Source organism: Thamnophis elegans, chromosome 2, assembly GCF_009769535.1.
Source record: "Thamnophis elegans isolate rThaEle1 chromosome 2, rThaEle1.pri, whole genome shotgun sequence".
Lineage (NCBI taxonomy): Eukaryota > Metazoa > Chordata > Lepidosauria > Squamata > Colubridae > Thamnophis > Thamnophis elegans.
In genome coordinates, this window is record NC_045542.1 from 123,317,853 (window position 1) to 123,335,680 (window position 17,828).

Sequence of the window (17,828 nt, forward strand, 5' to 3'; positions counted from 1 at the left end):
AGGATATACAACCTTTCTGACTGACAAGCTCAGCCACTGAGCCACTGCGTTCCCTAATAATTATACCTTTTATCTTTTTGCAGAGGCAAACCATTGAGCTGGTATTTCTTACCAAAGTGGAATATGAATGGCACAGGAAATCCTATTCCTATTATGTCTACGGGAATGAGCACAAGGTCTATGCAGAGGATTATCCTAAAAAGTGTGGCTGTACTATTGTATGATACCTTCCATCCATTGACAGAGAAACATTGATCATTCCTGTATTACGTCTGCTCACCTGCTTCCCTCCCCTCCAGTTCTTTTTTTTTATTCAAGTCATGTATCTCAAATGAATTATAAACCCTTGCATTAGCCTTTAAAAGAAGACCTGGGGGATTGTCTCTAGGGCTGAAACACTGCATATTTTTTGTACAATTGAATGTTCATTGTTCTTGATGATTAAAAATACTTGTGTTGGTATATTAATTATAACAAATGTTAAAAGTTTAAGCCAAACATGCCAGAGATTCCATTCCTTTCGTATCTCTGGTTTTCCTTAGTTTCTTCTCTCATCCTGAATTAATTCATTATGTTCTGAGCCTTTAATGGAATATTGTATTTCATTGGCTTAGTGCACTTGGCACAGAGTGTTACCCAATTCCAGATATTATTTTGGATTTTTTTTAAAAAATATTAATTCTTAGTTGCACTCTTTTTTTTTAAAGTTTTAATATATATCAGGAAACGGATTATCCAAAGTGACAGAAAGACTAAGACTTTGTAGAGGCTAAAAGTTTTAAATTGTTTAATTCATGTTTAATTCTTCAGTTGATTACTGTTATGGTATGTCCTTGATAGGACGGTATATAAGTAATACTAATTCACTTTTCTCTCAATAATTATTACAAACAGAAAGATCATATCCTAATAACTACATATTATAATCATACCCTAATAACAACTTATTATAATCATATCCTAATAACTACCTATTATAATCTTTCTAGCCTGAATTCGGAACTAATAAAGTGCAGTTATTCTAAACATGCAATGAAAGAATACTCCGATATGCTGGTATGAGGTTTTAAATTTTCTTGTAAAATTTTATGAACATTTTATAAAGCTATATCCTTTTTTCAAATGTTGGATGGAATGGCTCTATCCTAAAAAGCATTGTAAAAAAATAGATTATAGAACAAAATAAAAAAGAAAATATGGTTTCAGTGGAATAAAATAGAAATGGATAGTGACAATAATAGCAATCAAAGGGGAAACATTGAAGGACTTGTTTCTCTCATCTAATATACTTTTAAATCATGAATGCCCCTGGCTCCTTCCTATGGTGAAGATTCCTTTGGAGGAGGCTAATTGGGACTAACTCCAGTCCTAATGAACTTTCTGTTAGTTAAAGTACAAGAAGTGAAGATCTTACTGTGTGAATAAAGCAGATTGGGTCAGGAATGAGGAACCTTGTTCCATTCTGTTGGAAGAAAAATCTTATCTGGTTCAGTTCCAATCCAGGAGAAAGGCACTGGAAATAAAATGGAGGCTGGAGTCTGATTGGAAAGAAAGGTTCCCTTTATTGACGAAGCAAAACTACCAAGCACATGTGATTCGAAGATAGTTGACAAAATGGAGTTGAGAGTGGGTGGGTGTTTATACCTTCTTTGGGCTTTGAGCTTCCTGTTGCTCTGCAAGAACATGTCCTTTAATATTCCAAGAGAGGGAAGTAGAGGGGAGGAAAAGAGTAGGAGAGGGAGGAGGAGTGGAGTGAGGAGAAGGAGAGAGGACGATGGTGGAATAGGGTATAACATGATGTAGAAGCAGAAGAGCAAATGTGGATGGATGGCAAGAGGAATTGATATAATATTGGATAATATAAAATAATGCTTGTTAAGATGTAGTGGTATACTTGCAGTTACTTGTATGAAAATAAAAAAAACATTTTTTAAAAAACGTGTCCTTTAATATTCTAATGGCTGTTGTTAGATTCCTTTGAGGTCATAGCTGGCTGTATAGGCAAAAGGGGAAATGCAAATCCTATGGGGTGTGTCTGAGCTAATCTATAGTTTCTAGCTGGCTCAGTCTTTCTGAATGGATTACCAAATCTGCATTTCTATAAATTGGCCTCCTCAGTTTCTGCTTGGGGCAGGGAAACAGGCTGGCTCCCTTAAGGTTTTTTTCTATTTCTTCTTTCAGGGAAATATTCCATCCTGCCTTTCTGATATTCCCCAAAATATTTCATTATCTTGGGGGGGGGGGTTTCCAACACTTCTAAGCTGCATTCTAGGAGATGAATTCCAGTGTTGAATGAATCTGATTGCTTGGTAGCCATCTTTCGCATTAGGCCTTCAGGATGGACAAAACCTGGAAGCTTTCCAATCTGGGTTTTCCCAGATGTGCCAAGATGACATCACTAATAAAATGGAACTTTAAGGAACTTTAAGCCTTGGAGTCTTTTTTCATTAGGGGTGTTACTTGGAACCCTCACATCTGAATCTAGCATGCACCTGGTCACCTGCAGGTTTGCTTTCACTGCATCTGTTAGACTTAAGCACTGCTTCTGTTTTGAAGTTGCTTTGGATGCTGTGGTTAGGCTTAAAAAAAAATCTCATACCAGGTGAGTTCTCTTGTGAGGGTTTCTGGGGGAGGGGGGTGTCTCTGAATGAGAATGTCAGTTGGTCTTGCCTGAACTGCATGTCTCGAAGGATGGCATGGGAGCAGTCACAGCTGGGTATTGTCCCCACGCCCCACTTCGGAGACCTTAAAATATGCTACTCTTTCAATTCTCCCAGTGGAATTTTCCATTGTGGGTCCTTGGTGATCTCTGACCTTGATTGTTTTCTTGCAGATGTTTCATTATCCAACTACGTAATACTAGCACCAATGAGCTCAGAGAGCACTAGGATCCACAATTCAACCCCGAGCTACATACAGTACATTCAGAAAGTATTCACTTTCGTTATGCTGCAGCTTAATTCTATAGTTATTGAAATTCATTTTTTCTCATTAATCTAAGTACCCTATAATGACAAGGTGAAAACAGAATTTTAGAAACTTTTGTAAATTTATTAAAAAGGAAAAAACAACCCTGAAATATCACATTGGTATAAGTATTCAACCCTTCACTGAATTTTAACAACTAGCATAACAAAGTTGACAAAAGTGAAGGGGGTCTCAATACTTTCTGAATGCACTATATATTCTCTTCTATTAATTGATTATACTTGGAGAGTGTCTTTGGAGATTCTCAGTCATCCGGGTCATGGTTGTCCCAAAGGTGCTTTTCCAAGAGGCAACTGGACTTTCTGGTTTTTCTTTGAAGACATTTTGTTTCTCATCCAAGAAGCTTCATCAGCTCTGAAGAGAAGTTGGAGCAGTGCTTTCTCAGGATGTTTTGTGTCCTGTGTTCCTTCACCGTTGAGCACAGGTGCTGAGGTACAGGCTGAGCCGAGGTGGCGCAGTGGTTAAATGCAGCACTGCAGGCTACTTCAGCTGACTGTAGTTCAGCAGTTCGGCTGTTCAAATCCCACTAGGCTCAAGGTTGACTCAGCCTTCCATCCTTCCGAGGTGGGTAAAATGAGGACCCGGATTGTTGTTGGGGGCAATATGCTGACTCTGTAAACCGCTTAGAGAGGGCTGAAAGCCCTATGAAGCGGTATATAAGTCTAACTATTGCTATTGCTATTGCTGTTGGGGATGAGTCTGTGCTGTCTTGCATATCAAACTGAAGTATAAATGGATTCCTGTAGTCTCAATTTTTCTGAAAATTCATTTATACTACCACACCATTTGAAGGGTGTTCATCCCAAAGTGCATAGCTAAATGTCTATGGAGATTCTCAGTCATCCATGTCATGGTTGTCCCAAAGGTGCTTTTTATCAAGAGGCAACTGGTTTTTCTTTGAAGACGTTTCGCTTCTCATCCAAGAATCTTCCTCAGCTAAAGAAGCTTCTTGGATGAGAAGCAAAATGAAAAGAAAAGATGGGAAATTTTGAAAAATGAGGTTACAAAAGGCCAGTCTACCACAATACAAATGAAGAAGAAAAATAACAGCTCCCAAAAGAAACCAGCATGGCTGCATAAAGAACTGACAAATTGAAAGACAAAAAAGATAAGTATAAAAAGTGGAAAGGGGGGGGACATAATTAAGGCAGAATATCAGCAAATAGCCCGAGCATGTAAAAATGAAGTGAGGAAAGCTAAGGCTTACAATGAAGAAAGGCTTGCCACAAAAGTAAAAAATTACAGAAAAAAGCTTCTTCCAACATGTTAAAAACAAGAAAAACATTAAGGAAACAATTGGTCAATTGCTGGGAGAAAGTGGCAAGAAGGTGACAAGCAACAGGGAGAAAGCAGAACTATTTAACTCATGTTTTGCATCTGTCTTTACACAAAGGGATAAAACAGCCCAACCTATCAAAAACAGCAGCACAAAAATCAGATTAGGAACACAAGTTGAAATAGGGAAGAAAATGGTAAGTGAGCACCTGTCTACCTGAGACGAGTTCAAATAACCAGGACCGGATGGATTACGCCCCAGGGTTCTGAAGGAACTGGCAGACAAAATCTCAGAACCACTGAACTATATCTTTCAGAGATCCTGGAGCACCGGGGAACTTCCAGAGGACTGGAAAAGAGCTGATGTGTTTCCCATCTTCAAAAAGGGGAAAAAAAACAGATCCAGAAAACTACAGACCTATCAGCCTGACCTCAATTTCGATTTCGATTTTCGATTTTATTGTATTTCTATGCCGCCCTATTCCCAGACGGACTCAGGGCGGCTCACAAACCAAATCGGGGGGGGGGGGGGGGGGGTCGAGCAAACAGGAAAAAAAGAAAAAAAACAACGGACAACACAACACCACAATTTTAAAAACAATCAACAGCTACACCATTCGAGCGGGGACAGGAACTCATCAGCCCCAGGCCTGTCGGAACAGCCAGGTTTTTAAGGCTTTGCGGAAAGCCTGGAGGGTGGTGAGGGTCCGAATCTCCATGGGGAGCTCGTTCCAGAGGGCTGGAGCAGTCACAGAGAAGGCCCTCCTCTGGGTGGTAGACAATCGGCATTGGCCGGTAGATGGGATTCGGAGGAGGCCTAATCTGTGGGATCTAATAGGTCTGTTGGAGGTAATTGGCAGCAGGCGGTCTCTCAAGTACCCAGGTCCAATACCATGAAGGGCTTTATAAGTGACGACTAGCACCTTGAAGCGTATCCGAAGACCAATAGGCAGCCAGTGCAGCTCGCGGAGGATAGGTGTAACGTGGGTGTACTGAGGTGCACCCACGATCACTCGCGTGGCTGCATTCTGGACAAGCTGAAGTCTCCGAATGCTCTTCAAGGGCTGCCCCATGTAGAGCATGTTGCAGTAGTCCAGTCTTGGGAGGTTGGAGACTGGACGATAGTTATTTAAGATGGCTGGATCCAAAGATGGCTTCTTCAGGAGGGGTCTCACCACCACCACCTTTAAAGCGGGGGGAAAGAACCCCTCCCGAAGGGAGGCGATAACTACTCCCTGGATCCAGCCCCGTGTCACCTCCCTGCTGTTCGCAACCAGCCAGGAGGGGCACGGGTCCAGCACACATGTGGAGGCACTCACAGCTCCCATGGCCTTGTCCACTTCCTCAGGGGTAACGAATTGAAAAGCAATCCAGAGATTGATTTTCAATACCAGGAAAGATTCTGGAAAAAATAATCAAGCAACGAATTAGCAAACACCTAGAAGCAAACAAAGTAATAGCCAAAAGCCAACATGGGTTTGTCAAAAACAGATCATGCCAGACTAATTTTATTGCATTCTTTGACAAAGTGACAAAATTAATGGACCAGAGGAATGCCATTGATATAATTTACTTGGACTTCAGTAAGGCATTTGATAAGGTAGACCATAACCTACTACTAGATAAAATAGAAGAATGTGGGTTAGATAGCATCACCACCAGATGGATTTGTAACTGGCTGACCAACCGCACCCAACGTGTAGTCCTCATTGGAACTGCATCTACATGGAGGGAAGTATGCAGCGGAGTACCCCAAGGCTCTGTTTTAGACCCAGTACTCTTCAACGTCTTCATCAATTATTTAGATAAGGGAATAAATGGAAACTCATCATATTTGCAGATGACACAAAGCTGGCAGGAATAGCCAACACTCCAGAAGATAGGCGAAAGATACAGAAGGATCTTGACAAACCTGAACATTGGGCACTATCTAATAAAATGAAATTCAATGGTGAAAAAGTAAGGTTCTACATTTAGGCAAGAAAAACAAAATGCACAGGTACAGTATAGATGGTACCTTGCTCAACAGTAGTAACTGTGAAAGGGATCTTGAAGTCCTAGTGGACAACCATTTAATATGAGCCAGCAGTGTGCAGTTGCTGCCAAAAAAGCCAACAGGCTGCATAAACAGAGGGATAGAATCAAGATGACGTGAAGTGTTAATACCACTTTATAATGCCTTGGTAAGGCCACACTTGGAATACTGCATTCAGTTTTGGTCACCACAATGTAGAAAAGATGTGGAGACTCTAGAAAGTGTGCAGAGAAGAGCAACAAAGATGACTAGGGGACTGGAGACTAAAACATATGAAGAACGATTGCAGGAACTGGGTATGTCTAGTTTAATAGAAAGAAGGACTAGGGGAGACATGATATCAGTGTTCCAATATCTCAGGGGTTGCCACAAAGAAGAGGGAGTCAAACTATTTTCCAATGCACCTGAGAACAAGAAGCAAAGGGTGGAAACTAATCAAGGAGAGAAGCAACTTAGAACTGAGGAGAAATTTCCTGACAGTTAGAACAATTATTCAGTGGAACAGTTTGCCTCCAGAAGTTGTGAATGCCCCAACCCTGGAAGTCTTTAAGAAGATGTTGGATAGCCATTTGTCTGAAATGGTATAGGGTTTCCTGCCTAGGCAGGGGGGTGGACTAAAAGACCTCCAAGGTCCCTTCCAACTCTGCTATTGTATGTTGTATGTTGTAAAAACCAGAAAGTTCGGTTGCCTCTTGAAAAAGCACCTTTGGTATATACTTGGAGAGAAACCTCTTTGAAAAGACTGATACAGTTAGGATGAAATGATAAGACGCACTTTAGCTATTTGTTGGTGGAGTGCGATCATGATTTTTCTTGAAGCAGAAAGATAAAAATTAGTAGAGTTATAGGTATCTGTCTTAAAATGGCAATAGACATGCCCAAAGCTTCCTAGATTATTTCTCAAACGGTAGAGTTATTGCATCAAAACCAGCATTTGTCATTTCCCTTCTTAGAAGCGCCTGCATTAATAACACTTCAACAGCCAGTTGCCTTCCTATGACTTTGCTTTATTATTGTTGGTGGGATTTCAAACCTTGTGTCCTATTCTATAAATAGGCATATTTTAATTTATTTTATGATTACTTACTTTAAGTGTGCTGCCACCAGACCTTTATCCTCACTCTGAAATCCTATAGGACCACATTGTTTCTTTCGGAATCAAGGAAACAATCTGTTCTTGGCAAGAGAAAGAGAACTGTCAAGGTGCAGTATCTTTAATATAACAGTTGAATAGGGCCATTCTTACAAGATTATCTAGAGGTGATCAGGTTCTTCAATTTTGTCTATTTTAGAGGTTAATTATTAGGCTTTTAAAGTGAGCCAGTTATAAATAGATCAGATCTTTAAGATGGTTTTTTTCCCTTGGTTCTGACTTGGTCACTTTGATTTTTTGGGGGGGATGTGACATTCAAACATATTATTCCAGCAGTTTTCTCAGAACTAATACCAGTGCTTAAATTCTAACTAAAGTCAGTTTAATCACTTGATTCTATTCAGATTCTTTGAAAGACACATTATGGTGTGAAGTTAACAGCCCAGTTGTTATGTGGTCAAACTTCAAAGGATAGCTCACCATATTTCAAGTAAGGGTGTAAAGACTATGGTCCAGCTTGATCTGTGGTCATTTTGGAAACAGCAATAATAATAAAAAAAAGCCAACAAAGGCAAATCAGCACATATGCTTTAAAAATGTGCCACAGCAGAGCACTTCAGGAATACTTTGACTTCAGTATTTTCAAAAGTTAGGTGACAAGTTTCCTAACCATGCCATCTGCCATAACATAAACAGTTATTCTAAAATCCATATGAAATGCATTAGAAAAGGCTGTAGAGGTATTGTAGGACATGGGAACAATCTTTATTTTGATTCAGAAAGAAAATTAATGGACAATCTCTTCCTCCAAACATACACTTTAAAATTAGGTACCTATGTCTTCCTTTTTTCTTCTGTTCAACCTTGTCCAATTCTCATAGTCTCTGAAATTTTCTTGGTAAGTTTTTTCAGATGTAGCTTGCCATTGCCTGCTTCCTAGGGCTGAGGGAGAATCACTGGCTCAAGTCATCTAGCTGAATTTTAATCTAAGGCAGGACTAGAACTCATAATCTCCCAGTTTCTACCCTGATACCTTAACTGCTATATTAAACTGGCTCTCAATTTCTGATTAGGAATATATTTATATAACTTCCAAGGATGGTCCAAAGCTAAGAAAAAAAGTCTGCTTTGGAAATGACCCTTGAAGGGATAGATGGTGTCAGTTTACCATTGTGGTTAGACCTGTGGAAGATAAGGTTCAGTCATGTCTATACCTAATGGTGGCAGGGAGGTGGGGACTTAGATATGAAGTTATCAAAAGTTGAGGTTTCATTCTACCAGGCCTCAGCTCCCAGATTATGATTGCTGGTCATTGTTGTACCCTTCCATGTTCCCAGCAGAAAATATTGCATCACGGACACTTTTGCAAAACTTTTCAGCCTTATGCAGTCCTATGTCTTTGGGCTAATTATGTAACTGAAATGAGGAATTCCCTGATCTGTGACCTCAGTTAGATTATAGTCAGCACATCGCTGCTGGGGCCAAAGGGGCAATTTTTTGAGTAAACGTGTTTGGATGAGGCTGCAGGCCCAAATTTCTCCCTACAATATGGGAATACAGTAATGAGTTCAGTTGAGTTTCTTATTAGAGTCACTGACAGATGCCGTACGATATAACAAATAATAAACAATTTTCTAGGAGAGAGAACAAAAAGGGTAAAAATAGATATCAAGTCAATGGACATTTATAATTTATGATGCCGTCCCATAATTCAATATTAAGGCAGCCAGCTAAGATAATCAAAGAGATTGTCAAATACAAGCAAATTCTACAAGTCACGAAAAAAAAAAAAAACAACCCCATAATGGATAGAGAGTTCATCTGATTGTGCAAGAAAATATTTAATAAGGGGTCTTGTCCCTAGAGAGAGGTTGTCAGAGTGGGCGATTTTGATGTGTTTACTTTGTAAATGAAAATATAGATTTCTGCATAAGGGGATGACTGGGCCAGTCAGTCACTCTCATTCCAACCTACCACACAGGGTTTTTGTTGTGGGGAAAATAGTGTTGCCTTGTAACTCAGGCACCCCAAGTTTGGCATGGAGCCGATAAGGGTGGGGCCTGTAATGTGTCCCCTTAGGAGCAGACATAACTGCCTATGCCAGCACATTTTACACAGCTGGAGTTTCTGGAGTCTTAGCATTCTATAAGCCCACAGTTACTTTATAGTTCAGTGTGTTGTACAAATCCTCAATTTGTTTACAGTAATTCAGTAAATCATGGGTTAGCAATGCAGTAAAATTATAGTTTTGCTCCTGCTAAGTAATTTTGCTGGTGGAAAATGTTTCCTGTGTGCAGTTATCTGAGTAATTGTTTGCTAACCCACCATTCAACATGCAAACAATCAATTCTATAACATAATAAGCAGGGCCTGTGAAAAATGTTACAAGCTTAGGTCATAGATAATATTAGAAGGGAAGAAGGACAGTTAATTTGCAATTAAACTAGAATGTTTATTGATCTTTTTAAGCTATAGCATAAGTCTCTAGCACACATATAATGTAATAGCTGCTTTGCTTAAAGGTGTCAAATGTACATAATCATCCTTTTGCAGTTTCATTAAGGATCGCCAATCCAAAACTACCATAAAGCGGATTGAATTCAGGATAGCTTTTGTTCGCAACCAGGAATTTATCAAACTTTGAACAGTGGGGGAGACAACTCAGTCTTTCATCTTTTTGGCATGGGGGTGGGGGGATGGGAAATGTCACAAGAACCAATTTGGTGGCATAGTGATAAGATCATAGTGATATTTTTTCAGCCCATTCTTTAGTATTTGGGAGTTTCCAAATGCAAGTAGGTACAGAGGTGGGTTCCTACTTGTTCAGACTGGTTCAGCCAAGTAGGTAGTAACTCGGCCACCCATGCACCCAATCCGGTTCTATTGTCAGCGGTGCCATCTTGATTTTTGTTTCTGCGCATGCGCAGAACAATCTCCATTGCAGAAATGCAATTTCCCCCCCTTTTCTAATGTTCTGCGCATGCACAGACCTTTTTAGCTGTAAATGTGCACGCGCATGGCATGCACGTTTGGTGCCCGTGCAAATTTTTTTGTGCGACTAAGAGGGCAGTGTTGCCGGTAGCAACCCACCCCTCAGTAGGTATCAAAATATTCTCATTTTATTATTGTTGTTGCTAAAAATTTACATGAAATGCAAATTTGTGTGGCCAAATTTTAAGTTAAGGGGATTTTTAAAGGTAGAGATGAGAGTCTTGTGTTTCCAAGAGGACCAAATGAAAAACATCATAAACGGATTGCTTTTGGGTCTCTAGAAGAACAATAGTTTTAAGTTAGAAGTCAAACTAGGGATCTCTGGTGGTCTCTAAGCTTGGTTGTTTTTTTGCAGACTTCATTACCTAAATAAGATAAGATCATCAGTGCTAGTGCTGATGAAAACAATCAAACTCAGAGAACACCAAGGGCCCCTTCATATCAACTCTGAGCTACAAATATTCTCCTTTAGAAGTCCAATTCCAATGAAATATTAGGAAACCCGAACATAGTCAAACAGCAGGCATGGCAATGAATTACTATATCCTTCACTGAAAGTGTTCAAGCAAAAGATGGACAACCAATGGGTTACTATGAATGTCTGCACCAAAGAGTGCAGAAATATGCCAAAATAATCCATTTCACTTTTACAACTCTGGAATCCCATGAAGTCATTACAGGTAGTCCTCAATTTACAACAGTTCATTTAGTGACCTTTCAAAGTTACAACATCGCTGAAAAGGAGACTTATGACCATTTTCCACACTTACAGCCATCGCGGCCTCATTCAGATCTCTGGCAACTGACTGATATATTTATGACGATTGCAGTGTCAGGGGATTCTCTTTTGAGACCTTCTGACAAGCAAAGTCAAAGCGAAAGCCAGACTCATTTAACAACCAAGTTACTAATTTAATAATGGCAGTGCTGCACTTTAACCACTGCAGCATGAAAGGTCGTACAATGGTGGCAAAACTCACTTAACAAATGTCTCATTTAGCAACATAAATGTCGGGCTCAAATGACATAAGTCGAAGACTACCTGCATATGTTTTACAGTCCACTTAAACATCCTACTTGTTGATTGATGAATAGAATAGAATTCTTTATTGGACAAGTATGATTGGACACATAAGGAGTTTGTCTTTGGTGCAAAAAAGTGGCTTTGTTCTCCTATAGACATTTGTGAAATCAAAGTAGTGTCTTCGCGGGGGATGGGACTTTACATATAGTATATGAATGAACAGGCAAACCAGGGTTCAGATTTATCTTCATTTGAAAGAAAAAACTTGGTTTATTGGGAACAGCAGAAATCAGCACTATGAATAAATGACTGGAATGAGACTGGAATTGCTATAAACTGGAATTAATGTAGTGTGAAATCACTTATTAATCTTTGATTTATCCAATATTCTTTAGATAATTAAAAGCCTCTTTAAGAATGCTTTCACTGCTAAGTTTCATTTATATAAAATAAAGCAGGAAGTTCCTCTGGAATGCTGTGACATTTGTTGTAACCCAGCTAAATTATGCATATTTTTTCTATTCTTTGCATATTTACTTAAACAAATCTCATAGGACAAAAGGCTGTTTCACTTTAAGCAAATAAACTGGCTGAGAATTGTAAACCAGAAAACATATTATATTGCAAGGCTGAACACAGATATGGAGATCTGTGAGGCTTTACTTAAGCACAAAACATTGTTCATGCCACCTAGGAATTTTAGAGAATTGTAGTTCAATGCATCTAGGAAACACCAGGCTGGAGAAGAATGCTATTTCATCATTCTGTTAGGAGTGCCTCATTCAAAATTCAAGAAAGAATAACCCCAACTCCATTTGATTAGAGAAAGGTACTTTTGCTGGACATAAAATGAAAACTGTGAAAGTGAAGCAAGATCTGAAGCAAAAAAGTATGAGATTGTACATATCAAACATTTGCCCCAAACCCTCCCCCCCAGTTACCCCAACCCAATGTCCAATCTCCAGCTCCCAAAGGTGTCATGTGGGATGCACCTTCGAATGGCCTCATTCAGTTGGTATGCAGAGACAGTTGTCCTTGACCAAACCCAAACACGAGCTATCAGCATGCACAGAAGATGGTGAGAACAAAACTCCTTAAGCAATATCTCCTCCAGTACCTATTCCTCCCAAATACCATGAGCTCCCACCCTCCCTGTTTCTATGGCAGCCAATAGCAAGCAGGCAAAGTAGAGGCATATTCACTCCTAAATATGAATAAATCCCATTAAACACAAGGATGAGTGAGTTCTGAATAGCTGTGATCAGTATCGGGTGATTGATCTGTGAATCTCATTAAGTATTCCTTGCTTAAAAGCATATCTAAGTGTGTGTTTGGATTGTACCTTGGCTTGACATACATTAAGGTGTTTTGATGACAAGAGTAGTAAGTAGTTATCACCACAAATCAGCATCTGGACAGGCAGACTGTAGCAAATCTTTCCATCAATATCCAAACTTTACCATTCTGAAACCTTTGACTGCAAATTCTTTAGGATTCCATCAGCCCCAAATCACCCCTGCATTCCCGGTTTCAGAGACACAGTAGCCACATCTAGATGTCACGTTGTATGGGGTGAACCATGGAATTAAGAACTATCTGACCATAGGCTCCCCTTTTTTTTTATCAAACTCTTCATATTCATTCTTCCCTTACATAGCAACAAGAAACAATCTTGATTCAATTTGAATAGTAATTTCCAAATTTGAAGAAAGCGATCATAAGTTTACAAGATGTGATGGATATCTTCAAAGAATTTTATTGCAAAATGTGTCTCCCAGCTGGGAGGAGAAGAAGACAGGACAAGTTTTTAAATTGTTCCACAAGGAGGCAGGTTGTGCTGAACCAATGTAGCAAGTATCCTATCCAAGTGTTAAACTTAAATTTTTCAAAAAAAGTTTAAGAAGGAAGATCTTGCTTTTCTGTTTGCCTTTCTGGGATGCCAGGCTTAACATGTCACTGAATGTCAATAGACTGAAAAGTGTTCATTGAGTTATCCTTGTAGGCTAGCACTATGATGGCAAACCTATGGCACGTGGGCCGGAAGTGGCATGCAGAGCCGTCTCTCTGGGCACACGAGCTATCGCCCGTTGCTGTTCCAGATTCTGGGGCACCAGCCAGCTGATCTTCATGTGTGCGGGAGCACCAGAAACCAGAAGAGCAGCTGCCCGATGTGCATACGTGCACTGGGAAGATAATCTTCTGGCCACCTGATCTTCCGTTTTCTGGCCTGCGTGCATGCATGAAGACCAGTTGGCTGGTGTACATTCACGCACCAGAAACTGCCAGATCCACTTCCTGGTGCACGCATGTGCAGCAGGCAGCTGCTCTTCCATTTTCCAGCACACACATGTGCACTGGCCAGCTGGTCTTTGCATGTGCATGCATGCAAGAAACTGAAAGACCAGGTGGCCGGAGCGCATGCACGTGCCGGAAACAAGAAGATCATCTTCCCAGCGTGCACATGCGCACCAGGCGGCTGCTCTTCTGGTTTCCGGCATGCATGTGCTCCTGTTTCGGCCCTTGGTGCCGAAAAGGTTAGCCAACACTGGGCTAGCATGTTTTGCTGCCTCTCATCATTAGATTTTCTGGGATACCAAAAGCTTGGCATGGCTAGTTAGTAGATTGGGCCCTTCTTGAGAAGGATCTCCTCATTACTGGTTTGGGTGGATTTCCAAACTGAACTTGGAATATGAGAAACGTGTCAACTCTTCTAGGCAGGAATTGGAAGCATGCTCCCTGATAGTCCGTATGTCCAATGCAGCTTTGGATTTTCTGGGGAATTGGCAGGACTGGTACAGGTGATTGCAAACTTGGGTTCTCCTAGAAATGACTTCTTTATCATCACTACCTGAATTGGGTTAGCAATAGCAATAGCATTTAGACTTAGCTTCATAGTGCTTTTACACCCTTCTCTAAGCAGTTTACAGAGTCAGCATATTGCCCCCAACAATCTGGGTCCTCATTTTATCCACCTCCAAAGGATGGAAAGCTGAATCAACCTTGAGCCGGTGAGATTTGAACTCCTGAACTGCAGCTAGCAGTCAGCTGAAGTAGTCTGTAGTGCTGCACTCTAACCACTGCACCACCTTGGCTCCCTTGTTTGTTTTTAGTTTGCTGACAATATCTTATTGTAGTTGCAGGGATAGTTAAAAGCAGGGTGGGGCTGTGTGACAATTAGGCAACTCACAGAAAAGAAGGCTGTGACAGAGACACAGTAGCATTCGTAAAAGCATAACCTGTTATGCCTTAGAACCTCTCCAGGATTGATTCCTATAAGTAATAGCATGACAATCATTCATTCTTTGTTGAGATATGTCAACCTTCAATCATTCAGGAAGTCAGAGTAAGGTTAACCCCAAAACTGAGCTGAGAGTTGAGATGAGCTTCCAACTGGATTGGCAGGGCCCAGGCAAAATAGTTCCCAACTTGTAGCAAATGGGAAAAAAGGAAAATCACTTTTTTCATTGCTGCATCTTTTAGTACTACAGATTTCTTTTGGGATGGAATTGTAATTTCTCATTATACCATGATTGTTAACCTAAAACCTTTTTTTTATTTCATGGTACAGAAAATGTCTCCAGAGACAAGTATAAAATATAATTATTATTCTTTTTGAGCCAAATCAATAAAATATGTGTTCAGGGCTGTATCACTGATAAAATGAGCATCGTTTTATATTACAGACTATTTCTTATATATATCAGTCTACTCTTTTATTTCTTTGCTATTATACTGCTTAACTGTCCAACAACCACAGTTAATATGAAAGTGTTAACAGCAATAAGGTAATAAAACAACAAGAAATAATCTTTAAAGATCTGGCTGTCTCGGCTGGCCTGGGGTTAAGATTCTAGCCCCACCCGAATTGTGTGACTGCTGTGTTTTCTTTTTAATATGTTGTATTGTCTTCATGTTGGAAAATTGTTTGTCCTTCCCCCCCCCCCTTTTTGAACTGTGAGCCGCCCTGAGTCCCCCCAGGGAAAAGGGCGGCATACAAATAAAGGGGGAAAAAGAAAAAGGAAATAGTTATTATGCATAAGAAAGACCATAATTCAGGTTTCCAGTCAGCCTCTTAGAGGAGAATATTTCACAAATGTAGCAATTACATTGTAAAAATATTTGGCTGGTTATTGCAAGTCATTTGATGCAGCAACAGGAAAAATGGCCCTGGATGGAAACTTTAAAATTGGAGCAGGTAGATAAGAAAAAAAATTACAGTCCATCTTCCATTTGTTCTCAAAGGAGTGTTGGAAGAAATATCCATCTGGATTCAGTTCCCGGTGGGGAGAAAGAGACTGGAAACATGGAGGCTGCTTGGAAAGCTGGTTTAATGGAGCGGATCCATTAAGCACATGGTCCTGGTGCAGCTGAACACATGGAGTGGAGAGTGAGTGTTGTTTTTATCCTCTCTGGGGCTTTGAAGTTGATCTTCCTGTTCCTGTTCAAACCATTGGCTGCTGTAGGGATCATAGCTAACCTTGTAGGTTTTCTGAGTGAAGCTTGGTTGAACTGTGCTGGGTGATGTATTGAAGAGGCTTGGTTGTGCCATTTGGTGAGCTAGATAATCCTATTGTGGCCTGGAGGGTCATGTCTTAATCCCTTCATCCTGGAGCTGAGGTCTTTTGTTTTGTAGATAGGATGGCGCCAAAAATATCTGCTGGGGGCAGGGAGCTGTTCTTTGTCTTTAAAAACCTGTTTCTTCTTTTCTCATATTTCAGGGAAATGTAATATTGCATTCAGGTTTGGTTACCACGATGTAGAAAAGATGTGGAGACTCTAGAAAGAGTGCAGAGAAGAGCAGCAAAGATGATTAGGGGACTGGAGGCTAAAACATATGAAGAACAGTTGCAGGAACTGGGTATGTCTAGTTTAATGAAAAGAAGGATTAGGGGAGACATGATAGCAGTGTTCCACTGTCTCAGGGGTTGCCACAAAGAAGAGGGAGTCAAACTATTATCCAAGGCACCTGGGGTAGAACAAGAAGCAATGGGTGGAAATTAATTAAGGAGAGAAGCAACTTAGAGCTGAGGAGAAATTTCCTGACAGTTAGAACAATTAATCAGTGGAACAGCTTGCCTCCAGAAGTTGTGAATGTCCCAACATGGAAGTCTTTAAGAAGATGTTGGATAGTCATATTTCCTAAAATATTTCATTCTGCTAAGGGGGTGGGTGTTAACTTTTTTCAGGAGAAAAATACAAATGATACATTATGTCATAAATTCACTAAGGAGCAAAAAAACCCAAACAGATTAATCAGCAGATGTGGACACAACTACAAGCAACTTTTATATTTAAAAAAGTCTAGAAGTTTTGAAACCATTCTGAACTAAATTTCTCTTGTTTACTGAATATGCCTGAGCTTAAAGTCCTTTTATTTACGTTTGTTGTTTCTATGGGACACGGTGGGACCTTGTCAATGAGAAAGGTTGGCAGTTCGTCAGTTTGAATCCCTAGTGCCATGTAATGGAGTGAGTTCCTCTTCCTTGTCCCAGCTTCTGCCACCTAGCAATTTGAAAGCAGGTAAAAATGCAAGTAGAAAAATAGGAACCACCTTTGGAGGGAAGGTAACAGTGTTTAAAATGGAGATTAGTATTGCCCCCTAGAGTCAGGAACGATGAGCATATACATATGTATGGAAGGAACCTTTATCTTTTGTTCTCTTTGGATCCAAAGAGCCAATTGTCTAGGCATCTAGCCCTGCTCTGACACCTGGAAAAACAGTAAGTAAGGCTAAGTGGGAATGCCTATCCTTGAAGGACTTGGGATATTTCTCTTTTGCTTGTCAGGCATTTGTATTTGCAGAACATTTTTGTACTTTTATGTTCTTGGATTTAAAGACCTGCCTTTTGTGTTTCGAAAAAGAAAATGACTTCACAGAATAAGTCACATTTTATTCTGATTAAATGCATTGAATCTGTTTTTTTGGCATGACAAGAACTGGTTTCTGTTGGAATCAAAGCAGGTAGAAACAAAAGCTTTGAAGAGAGCGGAGGACACTTAGTTTTCATGCTGTAAGTGGTTCTGATATATGTTTGATATTTACTTTGTTGGGTTAACAAAGTTGTTTTAATAGTGAAAATACTGAGTTTGCTTTAGTGTTAGGTGCTATTCTCAGTTGGAGGAATAAAATAGATTAGACAATTGAATGTAAATACACTGTTCAACAGAATGGGACTTTAAATAATTTACTTTTCTCTTACCTCTCCTATCTGCTTAATGCCATTTCCTTTTCAGCCAAATAAGTCTTTATTCAATGAATGGCAAGCAACTGGTGGTATATATATAGAGATGATGATTTATGAACTAAATTCATCCAGGACCTGTCAATAAATAGAAGAGTAAGTAGAATCATGACTGCAAATTAGATGACAAATCAATTTGTTCAATATTTAATTCAATTGTATGGAAAGCAGTCACTAGGT

General features: G+C 39.9%; 1 protein-coding gene across 3 annotated transcripts in view; it reads left to right on the forward strand.

Moving 5' to 3' along the window:
* Positions 1-1,938, forward strand: part of LOC116503897 (protein SSUH2 homolog) — a 46,253-nt gene extending 44,315 nt beyond the window's left edge. For all 3 annotated transcript variants that reach the window (XM_032210613.1, XM_032210614.1, XM_032210615.1), the window contains one exon: positions 84-1,938. In XM_032210613.1, the coding sequence (XP_032066504.1) occupies positions 84-224 (141 nt within the window). In that variant the 3' untranslated portion in view covers positions 225-1,938. The remainder of the gene's footprint in view (positions 1-83) is intronic.
* The last annotated feature ends 15,890 nt before the right edge of the window (positions 1,939-17,828 follow it).